Raw genomic sequence first — 21,427 nt, 5'->3', positions numbered from 1 at the left:
AGAAGAATAGTTTAAATGTTTTTCTATTTTTAGTAATGGTGACCATATTGGATAGCAGATTAGTATCATTGTAAAAAAAAATCTGAAATCCCTATAAGCTAGGATGATTTCTGTCAAATTAGATTAAATTCTATTAGACAACTTTTGAGAAGCAGTCATTTTTTAAAAATTCTATGTTTAGTAATGGTTGTCATTTTCAATGACAGTACAAACTTTAACGGTCTTTATGCCAGAATGTTTTCTTTCAGATTTAGTGAACTTTTTTGCAAAGTTTTTGAGACAAGTAATTTAAAGTTATTTTTCTATTTTTGGTAATGGTGCCCATATTTTATGGCAGATTTGCAAAAACCTGAAAGCTTTTAATACTCAGATGCTCACTGCCAAATTTAGTTGCAACTTGTCTAGTGGATTTTTGGTAGAAAGTTTAAGATATTAAAATGTCAACAGACCAAGGATGACCCACAACTGAACATTCCATAAACTTACTTCACCTCATGGGCAGGTGAGCTAAAAAGGAACTGATGCCAGGTTACACATTATCTGCCTGGTTACAGGGATAACTGGTGTCACAAAGTTAGAGCCACTACAAAGTAGCTGGAAGAGATGACTGGGTTAGTCACACCTACCTTCTGAGGTACACCTGTTCAGGTTTGGGTTCATTAATGTTGACATTGACCTCTGTTAGTACATCTTCCTCCCTCAGGGTCCCAGTATTCTCCTCCTTTATTTCTGAAAGTGTTAAGTATGTATGTTAGATTGCTGTATCTTTTTCCAGTTATAGATACTGAATAAAACAATAATTTACCTTTCATTTGTGAATTCATTTATTTTAACTGGTATCAATTTTCGTGTTTTAGTAAACAAAAATATTTTCATTCCTACTTAAATTCATTGATTGGGGAAGAAGTCCAATTTTTCATTTACAAAGGAAGATCACTGTTCATTGGATCTTAAATCTGTGGATTGAAACAACCATAACAGCAACCATAAAAGCCACAAAAATTATAAGCCCAAGAAAAATATGGAATTCATGGTAACATGCATCCTTTTAAGCACCATCCAGTTAGTATGTATGCAAAAATTTGGAAAGCTTGACCCCTCCCCCGTACACATGCATACTTTTTTACACCCTCTGCTGGCGTACATATGCTTGATGCCCCCCCAAATCATATAGAATGGCCTATATTTAAACCATGCAGAAACGATCAAGGATTAATAATATTAATGTGTTTAATAAAACACACTGTCCACCAACATTGAATGTCTGGCTGCATCAAAGAAATAAGCTGCGTAACTTTAAAAAGTTTGTCTAGTGTCTGCCAAAATTCAAACACCGACTGAACCCAGTTGAACAGGTTACGTATTAGACAAATTATTATCAAGGTTTCACCCCACCCCATTTCCTATGTGCATGTATGTACATTATCAGTAGACCCACCCTTATGCAAGCATAAGCATCTGGGTTAACCCCCCTCCACCCTCCATGTGTACATACTAAATGGACAGCCCATTACTTTAAACTGCACATGTCACATGGGATCTATTTTTAAAAAAATTGTTTTGGTCTCAAAAAAGCACTTTTAGCACACTATTGCATATCATGCCCTGGAAATGGGAGCCAAGTGATACATCTGACTGTTAACATTACATAGTTATCTCCCCCTTATGAAACACCCCTTCTGCGATGATTAGGTGGTCTCAATCGAGTGGACTAAGATGAGAAGGACAATACATGCCATATATATATAGTTATCTCCCCCTTAAGAAAATCCCCTTCTGCAATGATTAGTTTACAGGTCTCAAAGGAGCAGATTATTATTAGAGGGACTAAGTGCTTAAAGAAATATAATTTTTTTCTGCGCAATTAAGTGGCCTCAAATAATGGAAGGCATCTCTTGAGTGCGGCCTTTTATGAAGGAAATCAAGACAAATTGGTTTAAGTTACAAGTTGAGTACAACTGTTAAAGAAATTTGTGTGTAAAAATTTTTTTTTGCAGAAGCTGCTTATTTGAAATAATTTTAAACAAGTATAAAACACATAATTACTTACATGCACAATTTCATATGCAAATTATATTAAATATTTTTTATTTGGTGTTTTATGGCACAACAATACAAATAGGTTATTTAGTGACATGGCAATTGCAGTAAAGTGCCTGGCCCAAGTACACTTACCAATTACCAACCTGGTGCAGGTAAAATTCAATCTTTTATTTTAGTGTAAAATAAAACCATTATTCCATATGATATTTTTATTCATTTATATTTATTGGCTAATATGACTGAATGCGCTGTGACTATAACAATAGGCTTCCATACAAATAAGTCATTTGGAAAACTAAGCCAGTACACATTCAATGATTATTTATGAATTTAAATCTATCATTGCAGGCACAAGATAATGATTAGTTTTGAAAGAACTAGCCATTTACTTTAAAACTAAAACTCTTTGAAACATTTGCTTCACCTCTGATTATTTTCAAGTTCTATTGAACAAAACCTACATGAAGGGAAACAACTCTAAACATACCAAAGTCGGCTCCAGAGGAAACATGCATAGCTGTGTCTTCATAAGCATTCTTTGCAAATCTGTGTGCTGCAGTTGTCCATGCAATTGCCTGTAAATAAAGTAGTGGAATCTTTCTCAGTGAATCTACCTGGCTACATGTATTCTGTTCTGGTCTATTTCCAGCACTCACACCAATGTCATATCCAACACAGATACTATAAAACTGTTAACAAAAAGACAGAAAAATAGTCCTCTAAGAAAATAACAATCTTCCAACAAAACCCACCAACAACCTGTAACTATGAAACATGTAAAATTACCATAATTTTACCTCAAATGACTTTGACCTGTAATGATTTGACCTGATACCGCAATGCACAAAATCAAACTCTAAACTCCATTCACTCTGAGGTTTGAATTCGTCTCCATTTGAGAAATGAAAAGCTTTCTATATGTTTTTCAGCTGTGCATGTGTGTGTGTAACAACAATTGCAATTTTAGTACCAGCAACCTTTTTCATGGGTGCAACTTTCATTGATTTTGTGTTTACGTGTCTTGGAGGCTATGTTTATATGTCTTGCAGGCCATGTTTATGTGTCCTGCAGGCCATGTTTACGTGTCTTGCAGGCCATGTTTACTTGTCTTGAGGTTGCACCCTCTTTCTGAACTCTGTATGGACAACATCATTTAGAATACACCAAAGTGGGTGGTATTACAGAAAAGTAGACAGATGCATCTCTACAATGATACCAAATAATGTAGACTTTCTACTTGAATTACAAAATACAGTGGGGAAAAAGCTAATTTCTAAGACCTTTTTTTTAAAGCTGCAAAAGGATGTTAACACAAAGAAAACACCACACAACTAATCACAAATGAAACACCACACAACTAATCACAAATGAAACACCACAAAATAATTAAATCTTTTCACTAAAAATACATTTTATTTGAAGAAAAAAATCAGAGAGTACCAATGTAATATATTTCACACTTAAATTTTCTGAGTTTGTTATAACAGGTTTCAATTTGATAAAATGAATGGCATATATATTCTTAAACTGACCTGTCCATTAGGTTTACATAGGATTGTGGTACACTCAGGTCCTGTTCCCCATTTCTGCTGCTCCTTCCACACAAAGTCTCCTGGTGGGTCATGGAGAAGAGGGTCATTACTTCCTGACCACACAGTAATAGTGGTGTTTTTGGCAAACTTGGTACGGGGAGGGAAGCGATAAACGGCAACAGGGTGTCCACCCACATTTTGCTGAATCATATAACCACCAAACTCTACATCCTGGAAAGATATATATATATATATATATATATATATATATATATATATATATATATATATATATATATATATATATATATATATATATATATATATATATATATATACAAAACTTAACTCAGCATCCTGGAAAAATAATACTAACTCAACATCCTGGAAACATAAAAGGACAAAAACTCTACACCCTGGAAACATAAAATGACAAAAACTCTACATCCCGGAAACATAAAAGGACAAAAACTCTACATCCTGGAAACATAAAAGGTCAAAAACTCTACATCCTGGAAACATAAAAGGACAAAAACTCTACACCCTGGAAACTTAAAAGGACAAAAACTCTATACCCTGGAAACATAAAAGGACAAAAACTCTATACCCTGGAAACATATAACCACAAAGTTCTACATTTTCAAAACTAATAATCTCCAAGCTCTACACCCTGAAAACATATCACCACCAAACTCTGCATTCTGGAAATGTAAGGGACCAATCATCTATGGGGATCCTGGGGATTTTTTTCTAGCTCTCAGATAGTTTGAAAAAAAATCTTGCTCTGATTTTATAGATATAAAAGAACCTATTGTATCCATTATATTATTTGAAAAGAAAAATTATTCTGAGCTAAAGAAAGAAAGTTTAAAGTTTTAAAGAAAATCTCATCCAACCCCCATTCCCTCACTTAAAATTAACTGATTAGTCCTTAATACTATGCGTTATATTTACACTTGGTAATAATGAACCATAATGGTTTTACTACACATAATCATGTGCAAGTTGGATCAAACTACAAACAATGTAGACCCTGATCTTTTATTCCATGATACACTGGCAGGTCTGGGTCTGAGTATTTTCTTAGGATTAATCAGTTGAATAAACAACATATAAACCCTAATCAGGGTAAGTGTTTGCAGTTGGACAAACTCATATGCAAGTACATACAGTATGTCATATCTGAACACATACAGTATGTCATATTTAAATGTCTGCGAGTATGTTTTACTTCAAGTTTAAGCATGGGAATTCCAGCTCAACCAATTGTAAAGAACATTATAAAATGGTTATATTGGCTGAGAAGGAAACAATGACTCAGAAGATACCTGTATCTACCCTCCATAATCAGCTTATCTGATAGGCTTTGCCTTTATTATAGTCAAAGTCACTAATATGACATATAAGAGCTCCCTGGTAATTAAGAGTACCATATGTATATATGTGTATGTATTAGTCCAGTCCAACTGCAAACAAAATAGACCCTGATCTGCCATTTCAAATCAGGGTTTATGTACTTTCTTTACAGATTACTCCTAACAAACTGCATAGACCTAGATCTGCCAGAACATTTGGCAACAGCAGATCTGGGTCTGTGCATTATGCAGTTGACTTGAGTTATAAGCTAGCATATATGGTATCTTTAGGATCAAAATAATTAGTCTCATTATGATTTGTGTGTGTCAAAATCAGATTCCATTGAAATCACAAAATGTCTTAAAGATGAAAATACTCTAAGAATTACAAATATTTAACAACAATTTACAATAGTATGGTGGAATTACTCAAACTTAAGAATTATTGTTGTTTGCTCTATGTGCAAATAATATAGGAGCTTAAAATTAGTAACTAATTGTGAAGTCCAAGTTACTGCTCTTTTGTGTGCTTGTGCACACCTTTGAGTGAACAGACCAGACTAGAATATGTCATCACATACACTTAATGTGCCAGCAGATCAGTGTCTATGTGGTTTGTCCAACATAAAATTTAAAATTGAACAGCACTAAACACAATCTGTTGAAATCCTTTGCAAAGGCAGATCAGGGACTTTGCTGATTTCAGTATACTTGGGTAAAAAGAGGAAAGTTTTAGCAATTGAGAAACTTTATTAATTTTATGATCTTAGAGTCAGACTGAAAAATATATCCCTTCAAAATTTACCACTTCAAAAATGTAACCCCTCTAGATATTACTAAATTATAACCAGCTACAAATCAAACTGACAGATTTGGATAAAATTTGCCCAAAGTTACGGCTGTGAAAATTGACCAAGTACATTTATCATGATGTAAAGTATAATAGATTTATAACTATGGGAGCAGACTGGGTGTTCTCTGTACTTAGAGGTTTTCAATATGATATGGTATATATGTTAATTTAATAGGATACTGGAAGATTCCAGAAACTATTATTTGAATGTGTTAGTACATATTTCACACCAATATGTAATATTTAAATGTCACTCTGAATACCATCCTTTGAAAAGACTGACAATACATACCAGCACTATGAAAAAAATGAGTTTACACTTTCTTATGACCTGTACATCATTATGATCTCATGTAAATTTTGTACTCCCACATATGTGCAATATTATAAAAGGTATTTTAAATTTTCCATCTAGTGTCCAAAACTCAAATATCACCTTATTTCCATTTTAAGTTCCTTTTTTCAAGGTTTGTAAAATTTGTTTTCGTTTCATATTCAGCATTTGCAGTGCTTTTTTATATGGCCTCCAGTTCAAAAGAGACAAATACAGTGTACATATTCTCATATAGCACTGAAAAAGGTATACATTCTACATTGAAAATTTAAACACTATAACAAAATGGAGATACAACACAATAATTTTTATCTCTGTTTAAGAACAAACATTCCAGCAATATACAGCCTAAAAACACCATAACTACCTGTGCATGACATGCACTCTACCACAATCCATGCAAACTCAGATCTGCCATTACATAATATGCCATTAGATCTAAGTTGTTGTTTTAATTGTACCTTCAAATGAAGGCCAGAGACACTGACCTCCATCACCTGATCTACCTGCATTATGCACCAACCAATTGGCAATTAGCTGTTGATTTGAAATACAACTTCAAGTGAAGAGTGATGACCATGATCTAGCAGCATATTATATATCATCAGATCTACCAATACACGTGTATCATCAGATCTACCAATACACGTGTATCATCAAATTTACCAGTACACTGTGTATCATCAAATTTACCAATACACGGTGTACCATCTGATTTACCAGTACACTGTGTACCATCAGATTTACCAATACACTGTGTATCATCAAATTTACCAGCACACTGTGTACCATCAGATTTACCAGTACACTGTGTACGATCAGATTTACCAGCACACTGTGTACCATCAGACTTAACAGCACACTGTGTACTATCAGATTTACAAGCACGTTGTGAACCATTAGATCTACCAGCACACTGTGTACCATTACATTTATCAGCACACTGTGTACTATCCGATTTACCAGTACACTGTGTACCATTAGATTTACCAGCACACTGTACCATTAGATTTACCAGCCCACTGTGTACCATTAGATTTACAAGCACACTGTGTACCATCAGATCTACCAGCACACTGTGAACCATTAGATTTACCAGATAACTATACAGCATCATATTTACCAGCACACTGTGTACCATCAGATCTAGAAGCACAATGTACACCATCAGCTCTACTAACCCACTGTACCAACTGATCTACCAGCACAATGTAAACTATCAAGGTCAAGGATGTTAGCAGTGGGGTGCATGTTACACATGGATAAATATGACTGATGGAAATTGGCCTAGTATAGAAAGGTTAACTTTTACTCTTTATAAAATAATAAACTAAAATTCACATTTACACCATAATTTTACACAATCTTTTAAATCAAGTTTATTTTCAATAATATTACACCTCTTTCACCATGTAAGTAAGTTACACTGGCATTTATAAAGTGAGCATGTGATCATTTTAGCTTAGAGTTTCATATTTGTAGAGAAAGTTTAACCTTTTACTAAGGGCCATGTTTACTCATTTAATTGGTACACATTTGACTTTTATGTACGAGTGCTTATTTAGACAGTAACAATTCCCCACTGTTAATGAAAAGAAAAGATAATTTATTTTAAAGGTTCAACTGCCTGAATTTAGAATTCCATAGACATGGCAAGTCAATATTTACTTACCTTATGGTAAATTTAACTATCAAGGTAGTTGTGTGTTTAGATATAAATAACTGAATAACTAAAATAAATAAGTTGCTTACACATTTGGCAAAATCACAATACAGTTTTCCATTAAAGACTTTGCCCGCAGTTAAACTGTGCTCATGAGAGAATAATACGGCTTTGTTTTCTAATAATATAAGTTAACATTTTCACTATAAATAAAAGGGGGCCCCGAGTGGCGAAGTGGTCTAAAGCACTCTCCGTTATGGATCACTGCCATCTCACCTCTGTCTGCATGGGTTCGAGTCTCGGATTCGGCTAATGTGGGTATGTGAGAAAGCTTGCCAGTAGCTTCTCGTGGGTTGGTGGTTCTTTCCGGGGTTTTCCCGGGTTCTTCCTCCACCATTAATACTGGCTGCCATGCTGAAAAATGACATTAAACTCTACAACAACAACAACAACAACTATAAATAAAGTATAGTACAGAATCCCTTATATTCTTATGCAACCACTGACTAAAGATGTTGAATATGCAAGAAAGTTGTCTTAAATTGACACCATAATATGAATATAAATGGGACCATAACTTCTCAACACATATACACCTTGACCTAAATAAAAATTACACAATAATTTCTCCTCAACACATTTATACCATGATCTGAACATAATTACACAATATATTCTTCTAAACACATTTACACCATGACCTGAAAACAAATTACACAACAATTTCTCCTCAGCACACAAAGTACCTTCTATAGTCTTTTGTTGTCTATGTACACCTCATGCTAATCTAATATAAAGAACTCCGTATGAGAAGTTTCCAATATTTGCAGGCACTAACTTGGAACTGAACCCAAAGGAAATTACAGAAAGTGCAAATATAAAATAATGCATTTTATTATAATCTAATTCAATGGCTGAAAAGAGGAACCTGTTTAATTTTGCAAATACATTACTTAAAAAGTAAATTTAGAAACCTTCTGCTTTGTTGTTCACTATTTTTGTACTGCTTATATATAAGCAATGTACCTAGTTGGAACATGTTCTTAAAGAAATTTCTGTTTATTATGTCCATATGTAATCATCCTCCTCCTCCTCATTAATCCCTTAACCCAAGAGGTCACTGGGGCACCACAGTTGACTTTACAACCAATTCTCTCCATCTTTCACTGTTATCTCTCTGCTGCCCTTTGGGAATCTCCAAATCTTATGCCTGTCCACTCCTTAATGTGTCTTCTCACCTCCAGATGATCTTGAGACATGACCGTACCACTTCAGTTTACACTTTTTTTTACAGTGGTCAAGAGGTTTTCATAGGATCTGATGGCTTGTTGGATCCTGTTGTGGAGTACTTCATTGGCTACATGGTCAATGTATGAGATGCATAAGATCATGTGGTAACATCTCATTTCAAAGGTTTGAATCCTTCTTGGTAGATCTGATGTGAGCATCCATGTTTCAAAAGCATACAGAAAGATGGATATGACAATCAAGTACATCAGCCTTATTTTGGAACAAAAGCAATGTTGGTATCCTTCCATATTGGTCTCAACCTTCTTATTGCTGCTGTTGTCTGGGTAGTCCTGCAAAGTAGTTCTGGTTTGGAGCCCTCATCTGTGATAATTGATCCCAAGTTCTTGAAGCTTGTGACTCCTTCCAGCTTCTGTCCACTGACCCTTATTTCTGCACTGATGCCATTGGTGGTGTTTGTTATCAGTTTTTTTCAGTACTAATCTCCATACCGTATGCTGTGGAGGTTGTGTCCAGGTGCTCAACCAAGTCACCCAGTTCTTTTTCATCTCCTGCTAAGCCATCAATATCACCTGCAAAGCAAAGGTAGGTGATTGTTCATCCTCTGATTCTGACAGTGTCCTTGTGGCCATTCATGGCATCCTCCATGATCCTTTACAGGAAAATGATGAAGAGTGTAGGTGACAGTATACATCCCTGTCTGACTCCAAATATTGTTCGAAACCAATCTCCTCTGCTGCCACTGATGAGGACAGCACTGGTGGCTTTGTCATAGAGGTGTTCAACAACCTGCACCAGGTTTGAGCTGATGTTGTAGTTTCTCATATTTGCCCATAATGCTGCATACAATACCCTATCAAAGACCTTTTTGAAATCATAAAGACGTGGTATAGATTCTGCTGATGCTGAAGGTATTTCTCTCAAAGAAGTCTGAGATTGAAGATTTGTTCTGTGGTGTTCCTTCTTGCTCATAAGCCTGCTTGCTCTTCAGCAATAATTTTCTCTGCTTGAGTTTTAGTCTGTTGAGAATTATCTTCAGCATGACGTTGCTTGGGTGGCTGATCACACTGATGGTTCTGTAGTTTTGGCATAGCTGTAGGTTTCCTTTCTTGGGGAGCATAATAATCGAGGACTGAGTCCAAGTGGTGGGCCATTCTCCTGTTTGCCATATCTTGTTGCATATTGTTGTTAGGACTGTGACTATCTCTTCTCCTCCTGCTTGAATGAGCTCAGCTGGTATGTTGTTAATGCTGGCTGACTTTCCTTTCTTTAGTGACCTAACTGCAATTTCTACTTCCTCATAAAGAATGGGGTTGTCATCAATTTCCTCTACCTGAGGGCAATTTAGTACAGCTGGATCTCCTTGGGTCTTATGACTGTACAATTCTGAGCAGTTTTCTGTCCATTGTTTGAGGATCTCTTGATCTTCTGTGGGGCATTTTCCAGATTTTTCTTGGATGGTGGTAGTTTTTCCTTGTTTATGGGTTGTGAGATCTTCCACCAGATGATATGCCATTTTGCTGTCATTTCTACTCAGACTGTCTTCAATTTTGCATCACGGTCTTTCTATCCAGGTTTCCTTTGCCTTTTTCATGCTTCTCCTGATCATGCTGTTTATCTCTCTGTATTCTCTAGCTCCTTCATGATCTCTTCTTCCCTTTTTCAGTTCTCTTCTTTTGTCACATAGCTCAAGGACATCTGTTGTGACCCAAGGTTTCTTTGTTCAACGATATATGCCAATGATCTCACTAGCTGTGCTAGTCACAGCTGTGTTGAATGTGGTTGTTAAGGACTCTAGGTTGGTGTCACTGGACAGTGGTACAGGTCCATTAGATCTATATGGTATGGAATAAGATGAAACCAATTGTCAGGGTGGAATGGCTCCAAGATGAACCCAATGACCATGTGCTCAGGACTAGGGCATGCCACATTATATCAGTGGATTTCAGCTGTGGTCATCCAGTCTGGAGAGGGATGGGCTCTGCCAGGCTGTATCTTGCCCCTGACACACCACATGAAGACAACTAATAATTCTTCCATACTGGATTGGTTGCAGCCCCGGGTTAACAATGGAGGTGACAAGTTTGTTACTGGTGCCCACACTACCAAGATCCATCATCATCAGTACATGGAATGCTAGAACACTGAGGGCTATGGGAAAGTTGAAAAAATGTACACACAAGTTGGAGAGGTACAACTCGAGCTGGAGAGGTACAAATGGAACATTATTGGTCTCTGCAAAGCGCGCTGGAAAAACTTTGGTGAAATAAAAACAGACAAAGGGCATAAGCTCTACTTCAGGGGAAGAGGGGACAAACACAATCATGGCATTGGATTTCTTGATCAAAAAGCCTAACCAACCAAGAATCATATTTGACCTTAACAAATTGAAGATCTAAAAGTCACAGAAGTCTACCAAGCAATGATAGGTGGTAAATTTGCATCTTTGATAACCCTGGACAGCCAAGACACTGACCTAGAGTCCATATGTAAATATAGCTTATTTATTAATGTCTGATCTTTTTGTTTTTTTATACGGAAAGATTTAAGGGTTGTGTAGCCTTTCTTTATTATGTGTGTAACTAATGTTATGTATTTTTGATTTAATTTATATCTGATTTAATTGTTTGTAAGTTTTAAAAATCTTTTTAATTTTTTAAAATTTCATTATATGTCAAATTAATGTAGTTTTGTTTACTAGGAACTCGACACTTTTCCAGCAAATAGTTTGACCATGACTGTTCATTTTGTAAACACTTAAAGCTGACCTAGTTCCCGACCTTAAATCAAAATTAGTAACAGTCACATGAAGTTTTTAAAATTTATTTTTATTGTGGGAATAATAAAGCTGAGATCGAGGCTTTGTTGGTTACGTGACCCTCGACTTGTAAATAGTTTTTAGTGAAGTAAACAACTTTTTTTCTTGGAGTAAAATGATTGGTTTTTATCAAGGTCATACTGGGGATATGTGATTTTTTTATATGTAAACATGATCATATGATCCTCTATTTCACAATTAGGCATTTCCAAAATAGAGCATTACTTAGTTTTAATAGTGAAATCTCTCAGTCTAGGCATTAAACACTTGATGTCAAGTCGTTTTGTTCTGTTGTAGCCAGTTTTCATGTTATATGTTAATTTTTCTTCAGATTATTTGGATTCTAAAAGATTAATTAATTTCTCTGGAAATATCTTTGAGTGCTCATACAGAATTCTTAAACAAAGACATTTCTTAAAATTTTTATTCAGATTTCCAAAACCAGAGTGTTATTTCTTGTGTTTTTACAAGGAACTGGAGACAACCACACTACATAGCATACATCATACATCATTGCCTTCCCTCTTGGATTCTTTGTCAGGCCTCGAACTTGAATTCATTAGAACATTTCATTATTAGGACTTCTAAAACTTTATTCAATGATTATTATTGGATTATTTTGGGATTTGATTCTTAAATCCGTAAGTTCTTATTTTTACATTTTTACAGTATTTTTCCAGGGAAATAATTGTTAAATTTTTCAAAGCTTGTTGTTTTTACTCTTTCTTGTGTTACTGTTTATTTGAGCCTAAACACGTAACATAAGACTATGTACTGTATATAAATATGCATCAATTAGAGCACCACAAGGAGGAATAGTTCTAAGCAACTAAATGTATTACTCTCTAAATAAAGTCATTATTATTACTATTCTTATTTACTGTATTTCTCTCAAAGTAAGACCAAAGGTAAGCCTAATACAATTTTCAAAAAGTTGAGAGTGGGCTTATTATCAGACAGATATTTAGTGCCAGAATTCTGTAATATTGTGGGTAGGCTTATCACTGAATACCGTATATATATCTGCATATAAGCTGGATTCAAGTGCAAAACAACACAGACCCAGATCTTCCACTGCATAATGTGTAAGCAAATCTGGGTCTTAGCTGTTAGGACTAATCAGCTGAACAAATGGAACAGACTCTGACCTTGGGACACATTATGTAATGACAGATCAGGATCTATGTGGTTTGCAATTGATTCAGTGTTTTACATGAGTATATATGGTACAAGGAAACACAGGTATCTATGTTTTCAATTTCACCATCCCAACTTCAGGGAGACTTTGAAGAAGTACAGTTGTAAATTAACATTTCAACATTAAAATTGTCTAAAATAATCTGCAAAGATCCTTTATAAACTCTGTTTAGATCATAAATATGCCACTTTTTCAAGATATTGGTGTCCATAATGACCACTTGCAGAAATGAGTTATTCTAAGGAAACCTCACCTGCCTGTTGTAGTGTTTATAAATATTATACTGTATGACAAATTGACCCACATGCTTGAATGGCAGGACAGATACCAGAGACAAATAAGGATGCAATCCCTAATACTAATACCCCAGGGACCCAGACTATGAAGTGATTACACCCTTACAGCTTTGCTCTGCACTTCTGTGTTTGATACCAAGTTCTGACATTTAAAATGCTGTTCATCAAAGGTAACATGTTTTTCCCAGATTGTTGGGATACCTCCGCCTCATAAAATACTCCATATAAACAACTGAGTTCTTAAGAGTCCTTGATATATTTTGTGAGAACATATCTATAGCTTACATAAACGGTTATAATTTATTACTGCTATAAATGTGCCAAGAAAAGAAATTCATTTATTACATAGTGTGTTACTTCCTATGCTGATGCATTGTTTGGGATGATCCAGCAAATTTTTCACTGATTTGATGCTGTCAAGCACTTGTTTTGTGTTGTTAAGCTAATGCATGGCGCAATATGTTTGTTCCTGCATAACATGGCATCACAACAAGTCTATCATGACATGATGCGACAGTACAAAGATTCATGTCATAATATACTATACATATTTCAGTGATATAAATAATTAGAAAAATATTTATCTTCGAACACTTAAATTTCATGGAAAGCAATTCAAAACAATGTATTCTTTAAAAAAATAGGAGTATGTACAAATTTTACTATTTATACTTTTAGATACTGTGGTTTAGCCTGAAATACATGAGATTCTCTCTCTCCTGTACTTTGGTCTCACCAAAAATATTAAACAGTACAGACACTATAAACTATAAAGACCAATAAAAATGTGTCAAGGAAAGAAATCATATTTACTGGTCTTACCTAATAGGGACCCATGGTATTCATGGAACCTGTCTGCTTCAGTGGTAGTGAAGAAAGTCAGAATATGTTGCTAGAAACTCTAATTTTCATGGTTACTCAGAATGTTGTCTTGTTCACAATCCATAATATAATATTGTTTTTATAAACCCTCAAGGAACTGACCTACAAAAACTTAAATACAAAGGTGACGTGTAATTTTATTGTTGATGCCACTGCCATAGTTGATGCTGTTGCCAATGGAAAAGAGATATTTATAATTCGTTATTCACTAAAGCAGGCAAGAGAAGAGTACCATGAATACTACATTATACATCTATTCATTGTTTAATTGTCGTATGATCGAGGAGTGCATGATTCACTCTGGAAACTGTTAACCAGTGGATCACAGCGATTTGGTTAAGGTATGCAGTCTTGAACTAAAGTTACTGTGCAGAAATCATTATTTTCATGTTACACTTTCTGTGACCATGAATTCTGATATCCAGACCAAAACTGACAGGTTTCTTTATTACAGCTAATGATATATTATTCCAAAATTCCCTGTATGTTTTTGACATAGCTGGGTGTATGAAATTATCTTCATAAAAACTCAGATTATCTGACAAAATTCTTTATTATATAATAGTCCTCTCAATGACACTATTGTCTTCTTTGACCATGTTTATTTATCAGTGAAGAAAAAGAGAACTGGCATTAATTTCCAAATCCAAAGACGAGTTTGCATAAAACTGAATACCATGTCATAAATGTGAAAAAGTTATCTAACTAACTTGATATGAACCCTTCTGCATTCCAGTTTTTTTCCTGACAATGCCGAGTTGTTTTTCTTTTCTATTCCTAAAAGTGTGTAATAAGCTTTTGCAAATATTAAGTGCTTAAGGTATGGGAATATTTCAACACTACAATAATATCTGGAATCAACTTTTTCAAATATGCTGAAATCCTTTCTCTTATCAGTATATGCAAATTTCAGAATGTACATACCTGTTTCCCCTCATTGACAAGACGAATGTACTTCCCCTCTTGGTTCACTTCCAGAATCTTTGTATCCCCAATAGCACTGCCAACAAATTCACCCATGTTAATGACAGCACAACAGATTCAAACTAAAAAATCTAACGATATGAACACATTAAACTAGCATTGCAAAGTGGCAAAAATGTTCTTGTTTCAATCAAGGGTCATCTACTGACTTTAAATACACCATTTATTCAAAACACAGGCAATATTTCACAGTCTGCTGCAAAGAAGCATGGCAATTCAAAAGGAACAATGGTTTCTATGGGCCAATACAATATAGGTATTGATTAAACTGCCTACCCCATAAATACCTATTCTATGGTATAGATATGTAATCGACCACAGGTAATATAATACTCTGAACCTGTAGGTATGATGAATGTCAAGAAAAAAATTGAAACAAAAATAGAAGGTAGAAACTTAATACATAAAATTCAAATGAAAATCAGCATACAATTTGCATTCACTCTTGTCTGATAACTGAGAGTGTACCATATATACTCACTTATAAGACTGGTCCAATTGTAAACAATATAGACCCAGATCTGCTTTCACAGAATGCGCTGGCAGAGAAGGGTCTACCTTGCTTGTTCTACTGATTACTACTAACAATATGCATTGATTCAGATCGGCTGGCACATTATGTGATGGCTGATATGAGTGTGCAGTTTGCAGTTGTCTGCGACATATAAGTGAGTATAACGTTATCAAAAGTGGCTCAAACATAATCAATTCACACTAGCTTTATATTGTTGAGCTGGTCAAATTTATCTATAATGGCATCAAGGTATACATTAATATAATTTCTTTAATTGAAAAATTGAAGAAAAGATTTGGAGGTTGGAATCTAACACTTTAAATTCATATGACAATCAGTAAGTCAATGTTTACCATACTGCAGGTATTTTAAAAAGATAAAAAAAAATGAGTAATTCTGTTCCAAAAAGGGGATTTTCAATGTAACTAGTAATATTTAAGTGAATATAAATCTAGACCAGTTATAATATTTAAGATAGTGCATTTCCTTCTGCATCCCAATCTGAGACTGCCAAATTGCTAAAATTTCTCCACCACACAGAATTCCCCCATATGGTATTTTGTGTTGTTTGGGCAAGTAAGGTATACCTGCAGCAGCTTTAAAGGTAGGGATTGATCTATTTCTTTTGATGTACATGAAAACAAGAAATCTCAAAGTTAATTGTATCAGTTACCATATATACTCACTTATAAGTTGAGTCCAACTGCAAAGAACATAGACCCTAATCTGCCATCGCATGTGCTGGCAGATCATTGCTTCCATTGTTTGTCCTACTGATTACTCTAAGCAAACTGCATGTATCTAGATCTATCAGTGCATTATGTGACAGCAGATCTGGGTCCTTGCCATTGGACCTGACTTATAAGTGAGTATTGATGGTATCAATAGTTTATATTGGTCGATGTCAGTTCTTATCTTGGAGTTATGGAGATAAGAGGCCATGTTTTTTTTATAGGTTATTGATCAAACTCCAAACTCTCTATTTGAAAAACTGTCCTCTTGCAGTGTCAATGTACAGGATAGTAACCAAGATAGTTAACAACATCTTTTGATTATATTGTGCTCTGGTGTGGGCCCAGGCAGCAGAAATAACTTCACTGAGCCCAAATGGCTTCCTTCTCAATGCTGTTGACTTTGTTCATTTCAGTTTTTAAAAAATAAAATCAATAAATTCTGTAATCATCAAGTTCATTGGAATTTATTGATGCTATTTAGACATATTTTATTAAAAAAAACAACTATACTTTTGGCAAGGACAGATAATGCAGTGTAGGTATGATGGATATACAAAGATTAATAATTTTTTATATCAATAATATTTACAACAATATAAATCGTATTAATATTTACAACAATATAAATAAAATCTTAGCTTCTGTTTATTCTGTGTAAGACCAGAGAAATCAAAATAATTTAATGATTGAGTTAGAATAAATACAACTTAGTCTGACCCCTTACTGATAACTAACATCTGTTCAACCACCAACAAAGAGAAAGGATACTTATAGCAATCAGAATCTGTACTTGTTTTTGATATTAAAAATGGGACACCAAAATTTGTAAGAAAAGTCACTAATGACATTACAAATTTATGTAACATGGAAACTCTCAAGGTAAAACTGATGAATTTAACTCTCATGGTAAAACTGATGAATTTAATTCCCCTAGGTAAAACTGATAAATTTAATTCTCAAGGTAAAACTAATAAATTCTCAAAAAAGCAAAGAAATATAAATTTGTATGTTTTTGTTCTTAAAACTGTTTGCAAATCTGAATTGAATAAAGAAACAGACATGAATGCAAAACAAGTAGTTTTGTCCTCCATTCATCTTCAAAATCCACACTGATATTTTCCTGCATAAGTGTGCCACAGTTTATCATGGCTAATTTTGATTCGGACAATTCAAAATCCACATTGATATTTTCCTGCATAAGTGTGCCACAGTTTATCATGGCTAATTTTGATTCGGACAATTCAAAATCCACATTGATATTTTCCTGCATAAGTGTGCCACAGTTTATCATGGCTAATTTTGATTCGGACAATTCAAAATCCACATTGATATTTTCCTGCATAAGTGTGCCACAGTTTATCATGGCTAATTTTGATTCGGACAATTCAAAATCCACACTGATATTTTCCTGCATAAGTGTGCCACAATTTATCATGGCTAATTTTGATTCGGACAATTCAAAATCCACATTGATATTTTGCTGCATAAGTGTGCCACAGTTTATCATGGCTAATTTTGATTCGGACAATTCAAAATCCACATTGATATTTTCCTGCATAAGTGTGCCACAGTTTATCATGGCTAATTTTGATTCGGACAATTCAAAATCCACATTGATATTTTGCTGCATAAGTGTGCCACAGTTTATCATGGCTAATTTTGATTCATACAGTTAGGTATCTAGCAATATCTAAGATCTGGCATGATAAATAATCCCAGCTTATTCGACTGTGCTGGTTTTAATCTGTTTATATGAACTAGGTGCTCATGACTTAAGGCAGATTAATCCATTGTTACCATGCAAATGTACTTTATGTAGAAGATTTGTATGTATTTGATACACTAAATCAAAGGCCCTACCCAAGGGGGAATACACAAATTATACACTAACCTTTTTTGTGTATACAATAAAACCTGACTTGAAAGACCACTTTTCTGGGAAGACCACTTGTAATTTCATACCATATTCTTCAAGCACATATCTATTATTCTATTAATGGTTTCTCCCAAGGATAATGTTCTCAAATAGTGTTGTTTGGTGGGGCAAATGTGAGGGAATGTTTTATTATAGTGTTGTTTGGTGGGGTGAATGTGAGGGAATGTTTTACTATAGTGTTGCTTGATGGGGTGAAAGTGAGGGAATGTTCTACTATAGTGTAGCTTGGAGGTGTAAAAGGTGACTGAGACTCTTCACTCCACCATAAAACATTGTAGGAGGAGTCTCGGTTTCCAGAGTGAAGCCAATAATTTTGTGCATCACATGACATTGTATAATGTTGTTGCATAGCAACAATGCCTGCTGGAACACTCAGTAAAGTAGGGAATCATTTAGTCAAGGGAAAAGGTGTAATGATGTAAAATAAATCCCTACAACCAGCCAATTAGAACTGAAGAACTGATCATGTGATTTACTACATTGTTATAGTGGCGACCTCTATTGTGAGACTGCCAATCATAACAGACTATTTTGTTAACAGAAAGGTGCTATCTTAATATACAGTTTGAGGGCAAATAAAATGGATAATATACATTCTCTTTTTTTACAATTTTTTTAACAACCTTTCATCAAAATTAGTTGCTACATCTTATATTATAATAATATTAATATAGACACTGTAAAAAAAATGATGGTAGTGTATATATATATATATATATATATATATATATATATATATATATATATATATATATATATATATATATACACACACATACACATACACACACATTGTAATAATTATTATGATAGTATTGATATAGATACTATAAAAAAAATGATGGTAGTGTATATATATATATATATATATATATATATATATATATATACACACACATACACATACACACACACTGTAATAATTATTATGATAGTATTGATATAGATACTGTAAAACTTATTATTATTTTGAGAATATTGATGTAGATGATACAAACACATTATTATTATCATTAAGATTATTATTATTATAATATTAATAGAGATATTGTAACTTTTAAAAAATTTGCATTAAAAAGATGCTATTAATTAGTGTAAGTGCTTAGATGTTTAGATGACTGCCTTGCGTTGATAATGTAAGATGTTGTAGCAACACTACTGCAGGTAAATTAGAGTAAATGCAAATATTGGAACAAATGTAGAATAACTAAGGGGTCTAGAAGACAATAAAATAGAACTGCTATATACAGTTTTTGATCTTTCAAGTTCTATGTCCTATACCTAGAAAAATATACCATCAGGAAAATTAAAAAAAAAATTTCAGATTTGATTTTCATGAATAAAAATGAATGTCATCTGACTGATGGAGAGAAAGTGGAGACCATAATATTGTCAAAGTCAATTGTTTATTTTCTGTAGCTTGATGAAAAAATTAAACATACCGTATATACACACTAATAAGTCAAGTTCAACTGAAAACTGCCAAGACCCATATCTGCCATGGCATAAAGCACTGGCATTATGCAATGCCAGATCAGGGTCTATGTTCATTCCTGACTGACTTGACTTAAAAAGTCAGAATATATGGTACTTCTTTATACTGTGCATAATATCATGCATAAATATAATAAATCTGCAAAAATTTGTCACACTTTATGCAAAAACAAAAACAAATTATAATAAGTTAAATTATGCCAGAGTAGACAGTATGTATTTGATAAAAAGTCACATTTTTACATTTTCTGCAACAAACAATAAACAGATTTTTTACTATGATGTTATTTTGCTGGTGTAAATGGCACTTTTAACACCTTGCTGGCTACTTTATGCTGAGGTTATAGGAAGCCAAGTACCTTTCCCAATGAAACACTGACACAGACAACCTGGGCTGGCCTGGGCAGGTATTGACCCTGCAACCCTTGGATTACACATCCAATGCTCTACCAGCCAAGCTACCATGATTTCTAGATTCTACTTTAAACAGATCTTCCCGTTTTGAAGTGTTAGTCATACCGAGCTGTAGTAAATCGGTAAGACTGCTAATTTCATTTTCATTCTGACTATTAATATAAGAATACTATAAATAAGAAAACAAATAATAAGAACAATTTTACAAAATACCTTAGTAATAATGATAAGCCATTCTAAAAAGTACATGGACATTAAAGCTTCCAATGTGTTGAGCTGAAACAAGGAACTTTATTTTGTTAAAGCTGTGAAAAATGGCCTCTGTATTTTAAACTGGACTAGAATATTCTTTTAATTTGTACCAAACAAAATATTTTTGGGGTGCAGTCAACATAATTTTTGAAAGGGGACAAATTATTGTAAAATCTTGATAGCTCAAGGTAGTTTGTGTACTGGACACACATTCAATAGATTATGGGCTTAAATATTGCCCACAACAGCCCTGCTATGATTTGTTTCTTATTGCCTATAACAGCCCCGCTATGATGTGTTTCTTATTGCCCACAACAGCCCTGCTATGATGTGTTTCTTATTGCCTACAACAGCCCTGCTATGATGTGTTTCTGGGCAGGACATTTAACTTCCAATTGCATGGCACAAAACAGTAATCATTTTGAAAGATCAGTAGGCAGTAGCTTGCATCCGTAATCAAAATTATCCATGGTGTTGGAGCCATACTTGTTCAAGGCTATGAGATTCAGATATGTAATGAACATGCGATGACTTTTAAGGAGTCAAATACGATGAAGTTGCATTTTGTAAGAAACTGCATTAGTACAAATCAAGCATTTGCTTTAGTTTATACTACACTGCGTAAAGCTTTTAATATTGAAATTAAGCAATGCCAAGTGATGATATGAGGGAATGAAAAATGGAATGAAAGAAAATGCTGAAAATAAGACCAAAAAAAATTATATGGTGCAATTTTTATAAAATATTTATGATGTCAGACATTTAAAGAAAATACCTATCATTCATATGTAATTCTTCTAATGAAGCATGTGGATTTGTGGTAATGGAATCAAAGTTTCAAAGAATTTCAACAACAGATATCCCCAGATATCATTAT

At 34.1% G+C, this 21,427-nt stretch overlaps 1 protein-coding gene across 5 annotated transcripts in view; it reads right to left on the bottom strand.

Annotated features, from left to right (window-relative positions):
- LOC149785261 (lamin-B2.L-like) overlaps positions 1 to 21,427 on the bottom strand; it is a 136,578-nt gene that overhangs the window by 40,147 nt on the left and 75,004 nt on the right. For all 5 annotated transcript variants that reach the window (XM_089979115.1, XM_089979117.1, XM_089979113.1 and 2 more), the window contains exons 10-13: positions 15,147 to 15,222; positions 3,576 to 3,806; positions 2,531 to 2,618; positions 627 to 729 (exon numbers count right to left, since the gene is read on the bottom strand). In XM_089979115.1, coding sequence (XP_089835241.1) covers positions 627 to 729; positions 2,531 to 2,618; positions 3,576 to 3,806; positions 15,147 to 15,222 — 498 coding nt within the window. The remainder of the gene's footprint in view (positions 1 to 626; positions 730 to 2,530; positions 2,619 to 3,575; positions 3,807 to 15,146; positions 15,223 to 21,427) is intronic.

The sequence above is a fragment of the Sinohyriopsis cumingii genome, chromosome 13 (genome assembly GCF_028554795.1).
Source record: "Sinohyriopsis cumingii isolate HCF-2022 chromosome 13, ASM2855479v2, whole genome shotgun sequence".
Classification (NCBI taxonomy): Eukaryota; Metazoa; Mollusca; class Bivalvia; order Unionida; family Unionidae; genus Sinohyriopsis; species Sinohyriopsis cumingii.
Note: the sequence above shows the minus strand (reverse complement) of the source record. Positions and strands in the feature narration are given on the sequence as shown.